At 33.0% G+C, this 18,808-nt stretch overlaps 1 protein-coding gene across 3 annotated transcripts in view; it reads left to right on the top strand.

Moving 5' to 3' along the window:
* CHD1 (chromodomain helicase DNA binding protein 1) overlaps window positions 1-15,733 on the top strand; it is a 75,248-nt gene extending 59,515 nt beyond the window's left edge. Inside the window, exons 31-36 of one of the 3 annotated variants that reach the window (XM_059063492.2) lie at window positions 89-229; window positions 4,114-4,292; window positions 9,582-9,678; window positions 10,640-10,691; window positions 11,213-11,423; window positions 12,969-15,733. In XM_059063492.2, the coding sequence (XP_058919475.1) occupies window positions 89-229; window positions 4,114-4,292; window positions 9,582-9,678; window positions 10,640-10,691; window positions 11,213-11,423; window positions 12,969-13,314 (1,026 nt within the window). In that variant the 3' untranslated portion in view covers window positions 13,315-15,733. The remainder of the gene's footprint in view (window positions 1-88; window positions 230-4,113; window positions 4,293-9,581; window positions 9,679-10,639; window positions 10,692-11,212; window positions 11,424-12,968) is intronic. The other 2 variants (XM_059063491.2, XM_067031384.1) reach the window with 2 other exon arrangements.
* Window positions 15,734-18,808: the final 3,075 nt, after the last annotated feature.

Genomic DNA, 18,808 nt, shown 5'->3' with positions numbered 1-18,808 from the left:
GAAATGAGACCATAATTCTTCTGGAAGTGTTAATCATTTTTGCCTTTGTTGTTGTTGTGTTTTTGTTTTATTTTCTCTTTTTCATCAGTTGAGTGAATCCAAGTCTGATAACAAGGAAAGATCTAAGAAATCTTCAGTGTCAGATGCTCCAGTTCATATCACTGCAAGTGGTGAACCAGTTCCCATATCTGAAGAATCTGAAGAGCTAGATCAGAAGACATTCAGCATAGTAAGTAGTAAAGTTTCTGGTAATTAGGAATAATTCAGATAACATTTTATTTAATTTATATTCATCTTTTAAAACTTTAACTTTAGAAATGTGTTTGAATTTGGTAGCATTGCAGTTCAAGTTGACAAAAGCAATGGATTTAAATTTTGAAAGGTATCCTAAATTTAGAATCAACCTAGAAAAACTTCTTCATAAATTAAAGATTTTAAGAAGAGGTATTTAGGGAATAAACTTTTTTTCCTCCAACTTTAGAATTTTAAACTTTTCAATTCCTGAGCCTATTATCCATATAACAGAGCTTTTTATCTACAGTGTGAAGGACCCTTCTTTTCTAATCTTTTACAGACCCGTGTTTTTAGAAAATAAAATAAAAATGAAAATAGGAAAAAAAGAATATAAAATATAAGCCCTGGTGTTGTATTACTAGGTTCAGTAGGTATAAATTTGCACTGTCAAACTGATAAAAATTTCTGTACCTATCCTGCTTTGGACTAACACAGGTTCGTAGACCATACTTCGAGTAACACTGGTCTAAAATGTACTGGTTTTACATGCTACCATGCTTTTATATTCATCAAAGTCAGGGAGAATCTATCTTGGCCTTTCTGCAAAGGGTTTATTTACTGTATATATTCAGGAACCCAAATAATCTTAAGGGTGTAACCTTAAGTCAGTTTTATCACTGATACTAATCCAATGCTATACCTGAAAGATGGAAATTTTCACCTTCTAATATTATATTTGTGTTTGACCTACTACATCCTTCTAGATCCCCAGCTCACCTGCATGTCCCATTTTCTCCTATTGTGTACTCAGACTAGATGATATTAAGATATTTATTCATTTCCTACTGATTCCATTGCATGCCCTAATATAGTTCCAGATATGCTCTTTAAATAACATAGTTCCTACCACAGTTTTCTTGTCCTCCTCACTTTTGGCTGTTTATATCCCTCTGATCTCTGAGAATATTGGGGACATTCCCAAGTAAGCTGTTCCAGCTCCTGTCTTCCATCTTACTTACTTGAATGAACATATATCTTATCTCTTGACTTTCATTTTTATCTTTTCTCCAGGTTCACATGTTGTGATTCCTTAGCAACTTTTAAGGCTAACCTTTCTATTTATGGCCTAGATCTTAATCTAGCCTCTCTATCCATTTTCTATTGGTTTTTTACTTATTATTTTTTAACTCCCTCTGTATTGGGTGGGAATGGGTGATGGTGTGCTTTTGCTTTTCTGAGGTGAAAACACTGAACTCTTCTGAACTGCTTCCCCTACACTATCTGCTCCATTACTGAGGTAGGTGAAATTGCACTTCTTGCCTCTTCTTTGCCCACAGTTCCTCCTTAGCCATCTGACTTATTCATATAACCAGTGAAATGGAAAGTTTCCTTTTGTGCCCAGTGCATGAATTTCTTCTTCATTAACCTTCATAAATGATTTAAAATCTCTTGTATTATGGAAAGGAATAATGGAATAGTTTTAAACATGGACTCCAGAGACAGATTTTCTGAGCTTGTATGATTAAGATTTTCTTGGTATATACATTTTATTGTATTTGGGAAATAGCTCTGATTATTAAGAAATTCACTGGTCTTTTCTCAGTCTTCATTTTCCTTGACATCTTTGCCTCATTTAGCATCTCTGGATTTTCTTGTGTCTATTGATCTGTCTTCCTAGATGGCAGTATAATTTAGCAGTCAAGAAAGTGTTTGAGGTCAAAACTGGGTTTCACAGATGTCATTTCATTCTAAGCTTCAATTTCTTTTTCTGTAAAATAGAGTGAATGGTATTGCAAAGGTCTATTGTCAGAATCAAATTTAAAGCAACGAACACACAGCCTCTGTACCTAATAAGTGCTTTATAAATATTAGTTATCATTGCTCCAGTTCCCATCTTCAGGCCTTGACCTTAGCATAGATTTGAGTCATCAGTTCCTCTCTTTTTTCTCCAGTAACATTCAGTCAATGAGTAAATCATATTGGCTCTAACACACTGGTTCAAGCCACAGCCATCTCTTTCCTAGATTATTTCAGTAGCTTCATAGCTGTTCTCACTGCTCTCACCCTTCCCATCTCACCCTATACCCTTCTCCTGGCCCGGTTTGTACTCCACACAGCAACCCAGACTGACAATAACTGTTATAGGGATAATAAAGTCACCCCATGTTACTTTTCTGTTTAAAACCCTTGAATGGCTTTCCCTCTTGTTCAGGATGAAAGATTCATAACAGTAGTCTAAAAGATACAGCATCTGGTTTACTCCCATCATCTCCTGCTGTTTGCCTGACTCACTTGGTTCCAGCGACACTGGAATTCATACTGTTCCCTTGAACATGTCAGACAAGTTATAGGACATTTTTACTTGCTCTTCCCTCTGCTTGAAATGGCTTACTCCTTCGTTTTCTTTAGATACCTGCTCAAGCATCACCCTTCTCTGAAATCTTAAGTAAGGTAAAAAGCTCCCTGTTCTTTCTTGCTTTATTTTTTTTATCATGGTTTTCACCATCTTAAACAGTATGTCTTGTTTATTTATTGGCTCTAGTCTCCTACTAGACTACAGGTTCCATAAAAGCAGGGTCTCTGTTTTATTTACCATTCTGTTTTCTGGGTCTAGAACAACACCTAGAATATAGTATGTATTCAGCCTACATATGTTGAATAAATAATTTTCTAGCAGAATATAAACTAGAAAATTAGACAAGAAACAGAAAATGTAGAGAACAAATATGAGTAACACTAAAAATTAGAAAGGAAATTAAAATTTTCCCTTTTTAAAAAAAGACATTAGGCTTGGTTGAGTTCTAATTTTAACTAAAGAGTAAATGATTCCAGTGTTACTTAAATAATTCCTGACAAAAGTTGGAAAGTTTCCCAACTGATCTGGAGAAATAGGTCAATAAAACAGCATAAAGTACTCATAAATTTGCACATATAATATGGACACTTAATTGATAATAAGGAAGGCCCTTCACAACAGTGATGTAAGGATTTCTTTTTTCAAATAAATGGTGGCATTGGGTCAACTAAATATATTGTCTGTAGTTGACCCATCCTTACATTCCCCAAACTAACCCAACTTGCTACTCATGGATATAATTACTATAAAGTTGTTTTTGCATTTGTATACAATAAAATTTATCTGCAGTTTGCTTTTTTAGTAATATTTTAATTCTGGTTTTGGTATAAGTTTAACAGTTTTTATTATACAAATTGGACTTTACTGAATGGTACAGTTTGGGTGTGTTGTCCTTTTACTAGTATGCTAATGCTGTGTAGGCCAAGGAAGAGGTTGGTTTCCATCAACCACTCCCACGTCCCTGACTGCCCAAATATGATAGAAGCAAAATTCATCATTAGCTACTTTGGCCCCAAGAATAGACAGTTTATACTTGTAGCTATATTGATGTTAATAGTGTTGCCAATATATTATATAAAGATTGTTATTTATGTATTTATATATAAAAATAGCTTTGCCAATATATTGTATAAAGATCTTTTTTTACATTTTATTCTATATTATAGTCAATACATAATATTGTTATACTGTGAAATATTTTGTTATCTTTTAACATTCTTTAAGTCTGTTTAGAATGGTGTTCTACAGTGTAAAAAGTAACCATTTTTATAAAAAGTAAGTAAAATCCAAGGCTTTTACTTAGGCAACGACTGATTTTAAATGATAATGGAAAGCCTTGCTTTCTGAATAAAGTCTGAAGGAAAAATGATGTTTAAGAGCTTTGAGGTGAGATGTAATGCTCATTTTAGCATTAGACAATGCTATATTTATTCAGGTAAGTAAGTATCATTGAAAGAAGTAGATCTTTGTTGAATTCATGGTTTTAATACATGTATTTGTGTTCTTATTTTCCTGTTTTAAAGTGTAAAGAAAGAATGAGGCCTGTCAAAGCAGCTTTGAAGCAACTTGATAGGCCCGAGAAAGGCCTTTCAGAAAGAGAACAACTGGAACATACTAGACAGTGCTTAATAAAAATTGGAGACCATATCACGGAATGTCTGAAAGAGTATACAAATCCTGAACAAATCAAGCAGTGGAGAAAGTAAGTGATGTATTTATCAGGAAGTGTTAAATTTATAATTTTGTAACCATCTATTTGTCTCTTGTATTTCAATTATTTTTCTACTTCTGAAGTTTAGGTAACAAAGAGTTTAAAAGGTAACCCGAGGATGATTGCTTTTACTTTTTCCTGTAACTTTAAAGCTTTTTATAAATAACTGATTACTTAATTGTGCATCATGATAAACCACAGGTGGCATCTCTGCCTTTAAATAAATAGTGAAAGGCATTTCACTAAAATTCAAATTGCATTTTATTTTTAAAAATCTCCACAATTTACCAAATTATTCTCAGTAATATCTTCAGAGGTTGGTGTACCAATTTGTTACATAAATTTAGCAATTCATCTTCTAAGTATGACTGTAAAGCCTTGTAAAACTCAATGTCCTCAAGCAATGTAAAATTCAGACTTCTGTTTTCATCTTAGAAGTGGCAGCAATTTGATTGATTTTAAAATTACAGTTGATTTTTTTTTTTTTTGGCTGTACGCGGGCCTCTCACCGCTATGGCCTCTCCCACTGCGGAGCACAGGCTCCGGACGCGCAGGCGCAGCGGCCTTGGCTTACGGGCCCAGCCGCTCCGCGGCATGTGGGATCCTCCCGGACCGGGGCACGAACCCGCGTCTCCCGCATCGGCAGGCGGACTCGCAACCACTGCGCCACCAGGGAAGCCCCATTACAGTTGATTTTTAAATTATAAATCTGAACTGCTATACTATGATACTAATCACTTAATGATTACCAAATCCAGGACACTGTTAAGCCAGACTACTAGACAGGATAGGAAAAAAATAAAAGCATAAACCAGTCATTGACATCTGTTTATTAGCCTTCTGATTTCTTTGCTACATGTAGTGCAGCTACATATCAAAACAAAAAACTTTAATGACACATTTCTGGAGGAGGCATGATGATTACACAAAAGTTAAAAAAACCTTTCTATCCTTGTCCCTTTTCTTCTTAAACTCAACCAGAACCCCCATTTTAGAAAGAGGAGATAGAAGTTGATCGTGATCACTAGGCTTTTGAAAACAAGTGAAACTGAGCTCATGTCTAAAACTGAAGCCATTCACGGACATGAAGAAGAGCCTAAAGTCATGTGCCTATAATGACATGGAATGATCACTGGAGTTGGCATCACAAGACATGCATGCTTAGTTCCATCCTGGCTAATTTTTGGCTTTGTGACCTTAAACAGTTATCAATATCTATGAGCCCCCCAGTATTATCATCTGTAAAATGATAAGGCACTGCATATTTTCCAGTTATTGAAGGATAATGATAAGATATATTATGCAGAATGAGAGGCAGTAATTCTCAAGTACTATTCATAGTGTCTAGCTGAATCTTTTATTTATGGTTGGAATATATATATACACCGGAGCTTAATGCTTTCCTTAAATACCATAAGATAGAATTACTGCATCCTTCTCAAGTTCTTATCAACTCATACAGGGACCCCTAAAGTACAGAACCACAGGACATGAATACAGTAGAGTTTAATTATATATACTAGGATTAAATGAGAATATAGCGAAATTCCTCTTTATATTCAAGATCCAAAGTTAAATAAATGTTCTCTGTCAGTGGCTCCCAGACATATTCTTGATTGTTGCTTGTCTGTGATAAAATTAGGGAAAAAAAGGAAATGCAGTGAGTTATTTTTAAAGCTAAATTTAGTTAATTTAAAGGATTATATTAAGGTTATTTTCTACTACTTTTTAGTGTAAAGGAGCTTATTTTCTCTCTGACAAAACTTAATTGTGTACTACATACCAGTTTTTAAACCTTAATATAATTAGAGTTTAGATTTTTGAGGTTGGGAAGAAGGCAGAATATCTATTTTACCTGCTTTCTAGATTAGAAATAAGCAGCATCTCGTTGAAATTACATGTCAACTAATACAACTGGATGTTATTTCAGGTTTAGGTTGTTGTTAGGAAATGGGGGCGGGGGGTAAAAAAACCTTTAAAAGAAGAGAGACCAGATAGCCAGGAGACATTTTTCTTTGTGTTCACCCTACCTCCCAAGGTTTTATTCCTCTTTTTACACAGCTGGGCAAATTAGCTTTTGTTTTTCTCCCAATCTACCTTGATTTCATATTCCTTGGTACTTATTCCTGCTGCCACTGTCTCTGGTTATACCAGATTCCTTTAAATGGGAAAGGAGAACAAAAAGACCCCAATTGAAAAATATTTCAAAAGCAAATTAGTTTTTGCTCTGGTCTGAGTGCTGTCTTTAGAGATTGGGGAAAAATGTAGAAGCAAGGGAGAGTCCCTTGTGTTAAGGTTGAACTTCTGACTACCCTGCCCTACTCCACTCTACCCCACAGAACACAGCTACAGTTACTGATTCTACAAAAGGAAGGAAGATCAAGACCTTACCTGTAATTTTAAAGATAGGTACTTCACCCATAATTATACAGCAGTTGACATTAAGCAAATTTTTACAGTAACCATAATTATCTGCTTTATTTCTTGCTTATAGATGTTTATATATAAATATTTTGGCCAAATGGTGAGGAAATGCAACACTAGTTTTTATTTAAAAATCACTTACAATCAAATGATAACCATAATGTGTATTTGTGTTTCTTTTGTATATCAGAGTATTTCATATGCTTCATTCTAATTGATCCTTTTAAAAATGCTGTTATTTAGGAAATCTTAATAGTTAATACTTCCATTTTTACAGAAGAAAAAAATGGACTCAGTTGAACAGCTTTGCAGGGTTGGGACTGGGGTATGGCCAAGGAGGCACATAGGGCATGAACTTTAACAAGGCACTCACTCTTACACTAGTTCCAGGTCTGGAGTTTTGCCCAAGATCACACAGTTCAGCAGGTGATATAATTAGGACCAGAATCTAATTTCAACTAGATTTTTTCTAGGGAAAAAGTATTCTTAAAAAGAAATTTAAGGGCCTTCCCTGGTGGCTCAGTGTTTGGGGGTCCGCCTGCTGATGCAGGGGGTGCGGGTTCGTGCCTCGGTCCGGGAGGATCCTGCATGCTGCGGGGCGGCTGCACCCGTGAGCCGTGGCCACTGGGCCTGCGCGTCCGGAGCCTGTGCTCCGCGGTGGGAGAGGCCACAGCAGTGAGGGGCCCACGTAACGCAAAAAAAAAAAAAGAAAGAAATATAATTACTAACAAAAACACAGTTTATTAATTCCTACCTCTTTACTCTTTTGAGTTAACTGTAGAATGTAGATAGTCTAGAGATAGTCTATAAATTCATTTAAAGGTGATGAATTTTCTCAACTGCTGTGGATTTCACTTCACTCAGGTATCATTTAATTAATTTTCTCTAGGTTTGCTTATAAATTTTATTTCAAGGTTAATGTCATACCTATAGTGAAAGTTTTAATATCTTCTGGTGACCACTGCCCTTAACACAGTAATTCTTAACAATTTAAAGACATACTTCTTTTTAGCCTTTTGTTGTAGTAACAAAATGAAAACCAGATTACACTCATTTATCTTTAATAAATAACTCAAGTATTTTATAAATTAATAGAACCCCATTGACATTAGTCATAATTTTAATTTCATTTATTTTTAAACAGGATCAAATTTGCATTTTACTTTATTGTTATTAAAATATAGTTGACTTACACTATTAATTTCAGGTATATAACATAGTGATTTGTAAATATACAGAGTTGTTATATTTATTGACTATATTCCCTGTGCTATACGTTACATCACTGTGACTTATTTATTTTCCTACTGGTAGTTTGTACCTCTTAATCCCCTTTACCTATTTTGCCCATGCACCTACGCATCTTCCCTCTGGCAAGCGTGAGTTTGTTCTTTGTATCCGTGAGTCTGTTTCTGTTTGTTATGTGTTCATTTGTTTTGTTTTTTTAGATTCCACGTGTAAGTGAAATACATAGTATTTGTCTTTGTCTGACGTATTTCATTTAGCATAATACCCTCTGGGTCCATCTGTGTTGTTGCAAATGGCAAGATTTTATTCTTTTTTATGGCAGTGTAATATTTGTGTGTGTGTGTGTGTGTGTGTGTGTGTGTGTGTGTGTGTGTGTGTGTGTGTGTGTGTGGGAGGGAGGGAGAGAGAGAGAGAGAGTGTTCCACTTCTTTATCCATTCATCTATGGTTGGACACTTAGGTTGCTTCCATGTCTTGGCTATTGTAAAAGTAATGCTACAGTGAACATGGGGGTACATATATCTTTCCGAATTCGTGTTTTTATTTCCTTCAGAAAAGTACGGAGGAGTGGAATTGCTGGATCATATGGTAGCTCTATTTTTAATTTTTTGAGGAACCTCCATGCTGTTTTCCATAGTGGCTGCACCAATTTACATTTCCAGCAACAGTGCATGAGGGCTCCATGTCCTCCACATCCTGGTCAACACTTATTTTCCCTTTTTTATGATAGCCATTCTGACAGGTGTGAAGTGACATATCTCGTTTTGGTTCTGATTTGCATTTCCCTGATGTTGAGCATCTTTTCATGTGCCTGTCAGCCATCTGTATGTCTTCTTTAGAAAAATACCTACTCAGGTCCTCTGCCCGTTTTTAATCAGCGTTTTGATATTTCAATTTTTAAATAAGCTGTTCTAATTTAATGTCAAACAATGGATAACAATAGGATTTGGCTAATTAAGTTAGATGTAAAATCTAAAGAGTGTTTCAAAAGAAAAAACTAAATAATATTGACTCTAGTTAATGATATGCATGCTGAAGTATTTAGGGGGGAGATATACCTATAATTTTTCTTTGAAATGTATCAAACAAAAACTAGAGGAATTGACAGAGGGATGGACATATGGAATTATATGTGATAAAGCAAGCACAGTAAAATGCTAGTAAGAGAATCTAGGTATTAGGTATATGGGTGATCATTGTAAAGTTCTTTTATCTTTGATGTATGAAAATTTTCATGATGTTGAAAATTAAGAAACAAAATAGTCTATGCATATATATTATGAAAATGTCCCATTAGTTTAAAATAGCCCACTAATATTAGTCTTTATAATGTGATATCTTCCCTTTGGTTTCAAATTGGGATTGATTACTACTTTTCAAATCCAAAGATTGTAAAATGAATGAATTTGAAAGAGAAGTAAAAGTTAACAATGTCCAGTTTTTTTTGGAATCTTATCCATATATGAAGTTTTAAAAAAATGGTAGAAATAATCTCCTGAGACCTTGTTCCATAGAGGATTAAGATGTGTGTATTTCTGTGTAGAGGGAAGGGATTTCATTAAAAAGCTAAATATTTTCCACCAGACTAACTTGCCTTTTCTTCTTCTAGAAACCTGTGGATTTTTGTATCTAAGTTTACTGAGTTTGATGCAAGAAAATTACATAAATTATATAAGCATGCTATTAAAAAACGGCAGGAATGTCAGGTAAATTAATTAATCATTTTTTCTTTATGTTATTGAAACATTTTCCTTACAGAAGAATTCAGTTAATAAATGTAGAAGGAATGAAGGAAATAGAAAATCTCACAATAAAAATAGTTGCAGGTAAGATCCTCCAAGGGAAGCTAAAATTAGTGGGCAAGAAAACAAGATATTGGTATAGTCTAAAAGTATCTCCTCCAAGATGTTTATTGATTACAAAGAGAAAAATAATAGCTCTGTAGAGGAGAAACCTGCCTCACACCACCTTAAACAAGCAATCAAAGTTAATGTCACCAGTAATAAGACATTGACATCATGAACCCCCTGCACTGTGAACTGAAAAAGGTACACCACTTCTGTGGAATTCCTGGCAAAAAAGCATCACTTCAATCCAGTCATGAGAACATACCAGATAAACCCCAATTGAGAAATAATCTATAAAATAGCTGTCTAGTATTCTTCAAAAGTGTCAAGGTCATGGAAGATAAGAAAAACCTAAAGAGCTGTCCCAGTTTGGAGGAAACTATGAAGACATGAAAACTGAGTGTAATGGAGTACCAGATTGGATTCTGGAGGAAAAGGATCTCAGTGGAAAAATGAAATCTGAATAAAGTCTGTAGTTCAGTTAATAGTATTGTACCAGTATTAATTACTTAGTTTTGATCATTATACCATGGTTATATTAGATATTAACAGTAGGAGAAGCTGGTAAAAAGCATATGGGGACCCTCAGTACTATTTTTGTAGCTTTTCTATAAGTCTAAAATTATTTCAAAGTCAAACTTTTTAAAAAGTCATGGGACAAATAGTTTATGCTTTTAAAAAATATCTGCAAATGTTACATTTATACATTCTAATATCTTAAGTGAGAACTTCTTTTAGCATAAGGATTTTCTGTATTCTGTTTTTTATAAGGGTGTTTGAAGCCACTTAAAAGATTCTTACATATGTGCATTTATTTTAGCAAAATAATGACCAGAACAGCAACTTGAATACTCAAGTGATTAGAAATCCAGGTAAGTAAGTCTTGCTAATTGTTTTGGAAAGTAAATTTTAAAATTGGGGTGTTTTTTGGCGGAGGGTGTTTTAGATGATATATAACCATGTTATTATATCGAATCTAGTATCTTAATAATCCTTTTTAGCTTATTATTAACTTTCCCATAAATCAACCTATTACCAGTTTCTAGAAATTATAGAATAATTGTTGAAATGAACATATTTTTAAAAAATTATTTGGAATAATGTATTCTTTCTGTGTAAGAGTCACAAAAGTATAGTCTGAGAAGGAAAAGGGCCTTATACTTTTCGGTTGTGATTTTTCATATTTCAGATTAAAGTAACCTATTTGTAAGCCTTAGTATGGCTTTTGTAAAGCCATTTCTAAATGCTTTAACTGCCTGTATTTCAGAACCGGTTTTGTTAGTTGGAGTTGAAATGGGAGTTCTTACAATCTAGCAGTGAAGTTACTTTTGTTTACCATGTACCATGTATTTTTTTAAGTCATTAACAAAGGTTGGACCCTTCTATCTAACAGATGTGGAAAGATTAAAAGAGAATACAAATCATGATGATAGCAGCAGGGACAGTTACTCATCTGATAGGCACTTATCTCAATATCATGATCATCATAAAGACCGACATCAGGGAGATTCTTATAAAAAGAGTGACTCTAGGAAAAGACCCTATTCTTCTTTTAGTAATGGTAAAGATCATCGTGATTGGGATCACTACAAGCAAGACAGCAGGTAAACTTGACAGTTTTAAAATTTTGCTTATTGACATCTTCTTTATTTTATTTGCTGTATTTGACTTTATCGGCCAATTCAGTCTTCAGGTAATCAAAGTAAGTCTTATGTAAGGTAAAGGTTTTGTTTGTAAATAAGAAAAACTGAAATACAGTTCTTTTGGTTAATATTAAGAGCTGAATTTCTCTATAAAAATGGATTTTTAATTATAAACTTAAGATCAAAGTATATAATAAGAAAAAGTTTAGTGTAGGGAGTTCTGTAAGTCATGGGATTCATTATTGATGGTTTTGGAGAATATTGGCTCAAATACTCTTCAAAATGCAGTAAGTAAGGTAAAATAAAAGATTGATGGATTGTGGCTGAAGTGAGGTGGTGGTGAATTCTATATTCTATTCCATTAAAAAAAAAAACTCCTAATATTTATGTGAATAATTTATGTGAAAACAATTCATTGAGGTTAAACTTAAAGCAATCTGAGATAGTCCTGAAATCAGGAAGTTTTCTCCATATATTATTATTTTTTTGAAGCCTTTAGTAAACAACTGGAATATAATAACAATATATTTTACTCCTTTGTTGGTAAGGGAATATTTTCACTATAGTGATCATTACTGTAAGCCAAACAAAAATACTGAGAAGAGTAAAAGTAAAGATCAGAAATAAGGAAATTAGGTTTTTTTGTATTTTAGTTGTGCTCACTGCATTAATTTCTTCTGAGATACACAGCCACTTTGTAAACATGTCAGTTGTATAATGGCTCTTAAAATTGGAAAAAGGCACACAGTGAAAAGGAAAAGCCATATTTGTAGTGGTAAATGTTTGTAATTTCACAGATTTACATAACAATTTATATTGTTTATAATAAGGACCTTTTGTGAACCAAAAACCATTAAATTATGTTTGGTGTATTTTATCTGAAAAAGCAAACATTTTAGAGATTACTTTTCGTTAAACTGCCATAATTTTTTTTAGCCAACTGCCGCATTTATGTATGGAGTAAATTTCACAATGACTTATATATCAAATCTTACTGTATAAGTAATCAAATTAAGGAAGCTTTTAATAGGCATCACCAAACAATAGAAATTCTCTTTTACAAATTTATTTCATAGACTGTTTTAGAGGTTTTTAATTTTTTGCCTGCTTACAGGCTCATAAAAGGCTCTGATTTCAGGGGTATTTTAGATTCATGTAGTTATCTTAATTCCACCTTTCAGATAGTTAAGATGTATTAAGACAAATGATGCATAGAATAAAAAGTAGCAACCAATCTAAAATGAGCATGAGAAATTAGATGCTACCCGAAATGCTTTGTATGGTTGCACTTTAGTTTAATGAATGGAATAGTTTTCCCAAAGGCATGCAGAGATATTTCCAGTGATTTTTAAGCTCACTTATAAAGTTTTGTGATTAAACACTGAATTTGTATACAATTAAAAGTATGCTTTAAAGTAATTTTGTTTTATTTTTAAAAGATTTTATTTGGAAACATTTAATTAGCATTATTAATTTAACTAAAATTCCTAATTTCTCTTTTGTTAGATACTATAGTGATAGAGAGAAACACAGAAAACTGGATGATCACAGGAGTAGAGACCACAGGTCAAATTTGGAAGGAAGTTTAAAAGACAGAACTCATTCTGATCATCGTTCTCATTCAGATCATCGGTTGCATTCAGACCATCGGTCAAGTTCTGAATATACACACCATAAATCTTCCAGGGATTATAGGTATCACTCAGATTGGCAATTGGACCATAGAGCTTCCAGTAGTGGCTCTAGATCACCACTAGATCAGAGGTCTCCTTATGGCTCCAGATCTCCATTTGAACACTCAATTGAACACAGAAGTACACCTGAGCATACCTGGAGTAGTCGGAAAACATAACAAAAACTGATAGTGTCTTTCTGGACTTTTCTTTTAGCCATATATCATAAACCAACACAGTAATTGCCTTACATGACTTGAAAGATATAAACAGATCTTCTATCAGTAGCAGTATTGTTACTTCTTTCCAGGATGCAAGGTCTATTATCCCAACAGAAGAGAAAATATTTTTATATTTAAGGATTATGCTGCACTGTACTACAAATATTGTAGTACTTTTTCTTTTCTTTTTTAAAGAAATGGAAAATGTTTACTATTACAGGGACCTCAACACTGCCCTTCCATATAGGCTGGATAAAACTGTTTTTAAGTCAGTGGTTTTAGACTGACATCCATTTAAATTATGTTTGTATATGAACTTTACTCTGACCTGTGATCATGTTTCAGGAAGGAATGAAAGAGAGTTCTTTTCTTAATAAAGAAAACACACTCAAGGACTTTATTCACTTTCCAAAGCTACTTGTTTACATGTACACTGCGACCACCTTGCCGCTTTTCATCACAAGCTTGAATATTTAAATTCTGTACTTATATCTGTAAAATAGCCAGGAATTTCCTGTTTGTGATCTATTATTATGCCTTTTTACACACACAAACAATGGCTGTAAATTACTGTAAATGGATTAAATGAGCTTTCCTTACTTCCTTCCCCTTCTCAGGCTTTTTTTGACTGTTCCTTTCCCTACCAACTCAGGCCTTCTTATCATTTAAAAATATATATATCAGTGTAATAATACTTTTTAATGATTTGTCTTGATGGAATCATTGTTTAGAATGTAAAAAAATGGGGAAAGGGGCCACTTAATTCCATTAGTCCTTTTTATATTGACTATTTTATTAGATACATGTTATTTCTTTCCTTTCCCTTTTTTAGTCAATATTGTGTAACAAAATGGTGAGATGATAATGTAAAATCTAAACTGCATGCTCTGGAAACATTTTTTTCAGATGCATTTGGTTTAAAAGGGTAGGTGTATGAACACTTTCAGAATCCAAATGGCCAAAAGTTATTGTAAATCCATTTGTTTTCCTTTTCATGTGGGCAATAATGTCAAATGTGCTATGCAGCCAGGTAACATTTTAGATAAACTTGATTGACTTTTAATAAAAACTGTTACAATGCACACTGATTGTATATAAAAACCTTATATATGACAAATTAAATTTAAGAAAAAGGATATGTGGGCTCCTGTAATTTTCTGCTGCATTCTTATTCCCTCAAGCACTTAACTTTTTTTTTAAGTAGTAACATTTAGCTTCTAGAAAAGGATATTTTGATAAGCAATTGAATATTGTTAATGTGTAGCACTACAATTAAATCTATTTTGAAGAATATATGAATCTATGAAGTAAAATTTAGATCATAGAAATCTCTGTTGGACTCTTGATTTTCTGCAGATATTATTTTAGAATGCCTTATATTTATTTACAGATTTTTTATTTTATATTCAGTGGGAATTTTTTAATCATGTGGCATACATTCTTGGATGTGTGCTGTGATGTAACAATTTGAACCTTAGCTTTGACAAATATATTGATATATTCCTATAATATTCTTAAATGTATGTGTTGATTAGCTGGGGGAGTGATGTACAGAAATTTATCCATAGATATATTTTTAAATATTTTCCTTTTATCCAGTTAGGTCTAAAATTTACACTACGTGTACAAAACAGAGCTTCTTTATCCCCCACCCACCCCCGACCCAGTTACACCCTGAATGTCTTTTCCTGGTATGTCAGGTAACAAGAGGAATAACTCAAATTTTTAAACATCTGATTATAATTAAATATAAAACTGATAAAACAGTTTAGTGCTGGTACACATTTTTTAAGCTTTTTCACTTTTTTCCACTATTAGTATAAATGATTACTTTATTCTACAAGATAGCATTAATAAAAAATTATAATGCTTAATAAAATCATAATAACATAGCAAACATATCAGGGTTGGCATTTTTAATTCATCACTTTGTAGCTGGGACATTTGCATTATATCCTATTGTGGAAATTTCATAAAACAGTATTACATTTTTGAGACAATGGACTGGGCTCTAACTTTCTTAATAATGCTACGTTTAGTTGAATATTTCAGTCAACTAATAGCTGAGTTGAATGAAAAGTCTAAAACTAATGTTTATTAATTGATGGAAAATATGTTCATTATTTTTAAGAATCAGCAATTATGTAGAAAAGGAACAAGCCATAAATTTTTAAAGACACATGGAGAAGAGCATTAGTACACAGATATAACAGGAAAAATTCTCTATAAAATATGCTTAATTTTTGTCTTTTTACATGCTCATTCTGATCTGCCATTTTTATCCATTTATGTTTAATTTTTCGAGAATGAGAGATTATGCATAGTACTGTACCAATTAACCCTCCACCTTAATAATATACAATAAATGATTCTTACTAAAAGCAATGGCCTGTTTGCGTATAAAGAAAATATTCTTTGCTTAGGGTATGTTAGAAGATAATTTTCAGACTGGAAAGCTGTGGAAAATGAGGGTGAATGATTCATTCATTAACTTCACAGTGAGTGGGCTTAATAAAATTAGAACCTTAAAGTTGCATAAAACATAGATTACATATGTAATTCCTCTTTTGTGATCTGTTTTTGAGGTTAAGTAATGAAAGTTTTGTGTAGATTATACGCTGGTTTACACAGATTTCATTTCCTTGAAATTTATCAAGAGTATGCATAAAGGGTAAAATGGCATAATTCTGTCTTTCCACCACATTACTGTTTCTGACTAGAAAATGATCATTGGACTATAAATAACTTTATGAGGGTTTTTAAGGTGGGGGTATTTGAAAAAGCAACTAAACATTAAACATAGGATTTTTTTCCTAGACTTTCCCAGCTTCATCTGAAAGTTAAATGTAAACTGCTTAATGTGGCTTAACTGTTAAAATTTTGAGTAGTTCATTACTTAGCAAATAATGCAAAAAAATTTTTTTAATGTTTCTGAATTGATACATTCAAGCATATTAACATAGATAACCTCTATCAGATTATTTACATTCAAAACTCAATTCAAAAATACAAACAAAACCTATTACATATTGTTGCAGCACTTTATGCAAGATTGATGTAACATGTTTAAAAGGAAGCAACTAGGCAATAGTGCAACAACAAAAATATTGAGACTGTCAACTTCTGTGAAATTTTTTTTTAACGTGTTAAATTCTTAAGACATTTACTTTAGACATTTAAAAGAAAATAATTCAATTGAAATTACATTTTCTCCTGGAAATGACTATATATTGATAGTGAGTGATTCTGCAAAATGCTTTATGCTAATTTTTTTTTTTTTTTTTTTTTTTTTAGCACCTACCTAATAGGTAGATTTTATTACAGAAAACCTTTGGATTCTTTATAAAGAAAGACCTAGATTTAGGAAATAGTACCTATGTTAAATAATGAAAGATGAGATTACTTGGTAAAGTAGAATTTTTAGAATACTTTTCAGATTTTTTTTCAAGTATCTATACAAGTTATCCACTGGGACTTCATGTGCCAGATTTTCTATTGTAAAAGGCCATTTAGCCATCTTGTCCTTAAGTTTCAAAAAAACAAAAACCCAACCTTTATCTGAAATGGGATTGGTAGTTCAAACTCCCAAATGAAGGAGATGCTTAATTTAATTCCAAATTCTATTCTACATTCGAGTTTTGATCTAAATATTAAATTGAAGAGGTATAAACAGTTTCAAGAAGCTCCCTAGCTTATAATGATTCTATTAAATGAGCTAAGAATAATCGATTGTATTGATAACATACATACTTCACATGCAGAAATGTGGGTTGCATTGTAATTTCATTATTGTAGGCTGCCATTAGGTTTCCAATCTGTATAATGAGCTATGGAATTGAATTGGCACTTACTGCTTTCTCTTTTTACTTTTAAAACCTTTGCTTTGTCTCTGGTCTTGTGCAGTTTCACTGTGCTAAGTCTAGGTGTGGTTTTATTATTTATTTGCTCACGTCTTGCCTCTTGCCCAGTTCTTTTTACTTTTTGGAATTCCTATGGTATTGCTAGCATACGACTTTTGAATTTCTTTTCTCTGTCTCAACAGCTTTACTGTTTTTCCTTCTCCTTCCATTTCTGTGCTGAGTATCTTCAGCTTCAACCACTCCCCATGAAGTCATCTCCACTTAGATATCTAATAGATACCTAATTTTAAAATAATAAAATTTGATTCAACTCTTCTCCATCACTGACAGTTAAAAAAAAACCCAACTTCCAAATGTTCCATAATTTTTGATGAATGGACTCAGCATTCACAGCTCTCTAATCTATGACACTTTCCCCCTAGCTATGTGTTTTGGCTCACTCGTGTTACTTCCATTGTTTTTAGAATACACCCGAGAATACTCTTGGGTCTTTGGATTGTTGTTTGCTCTATTAAGAATATTTTTATCCCTGATTTGCAGAAAACTTGTTCCCTCACCTAATTCAGGTCTCAGCTTAAATGTCATCTCAGGTCTCCAAATTAGTACCCTGCCCTTATTTTTACATTCCTTATCTTGCTTTCTCTTCTAACGCGTAACCATTACTTGACTTTTATTATTTTCAATTGTCATTGTCTCTTCACTAGAATGTAGTTCCAGTAGGGCAGGGCCTTTATTTTGTTCATTGCTGTATCCCCAGCACCTAAAACAGTGCCTCACATATCTGGTTTTTTTCATTATTTTGATGTTTCCCAGAAATGCTATGTTCCATAAATGGCTAGCATTACCAAACTTTTCTTTCTTGTCATTGTTACGTGATCTGTTAGTATTATTGGAAACTTTTGTATGCCTTATCAGCATCTCTATTACTAGAGTCTGTTTACTATCTTCCAGTTTTTAAACCTGACTAATAAATCACTTGAGACACTTGAGAAATAGAGAAACAACTGTCATTTCCATAAATTAAAATTGACAGAGAAGGGCCCAAGTACTTGAATAATAGAGGTTAATTCCACTGTTATAAATAATATGCATGTGCTTACATATGAATGAAAAATTGGTTTCTGTTATTTATGGCTACTTAAGAAATTTAATGATACTTTGTGAAAAGATATTCAGAGATGTGGTATGTAGTAGGAAAATATAAAACATTTTGATTTGTCTATCTTTTGAGAGGAAATATGTTTTTAGATGGCATGCCACTATCTTTTCCTACTCAAGCAAAGAACACAACTTGTAAAGACACTATAATGCAAGAGAAATAGGTTTCATTTGCAATATTTTTCAAGTGAAGTATCAAAAAATCCCCTCCTTTTTATTACTGAGTAGCATTTCTTGTATTGGATGTACTACAGTTTGTTTCTAACCATTCACCAGCTGGGTTTCCAGTCTTTGGGTTATGAATAAAGATGCTATAAACATTTCATGTAAGGGTCTCTGGATAGACATATTCTCATTTTTCTTCGGTAAATACCTTGGAGTGGGATTGCTGGGTGGTATGGTAAATCATGTTTTACTTTATAAAAAACTGCGAA

This window comes from Kogia breviceps, chromosome 4, assembly GCF_026419965.1.
Source record: "Kogia breviceps isolate mKogBre1 chromosome 4, mKogBre1 haplotype 1, whole genome shotgun sequence".
In the NCBI taxonomy this organism is placed as follows: domain Eukaryota; kingdom Metazoa; phylum Chordata; class Mammalia; order Artiodactyla; family Physeteridae; genus Kogia; species Kogia breviceps.
The sequence above is the reverse complement of the archived record's forward strand: the minus strand, read 5'-3'. Positions and strand labels throughout refer to the sequence as shown.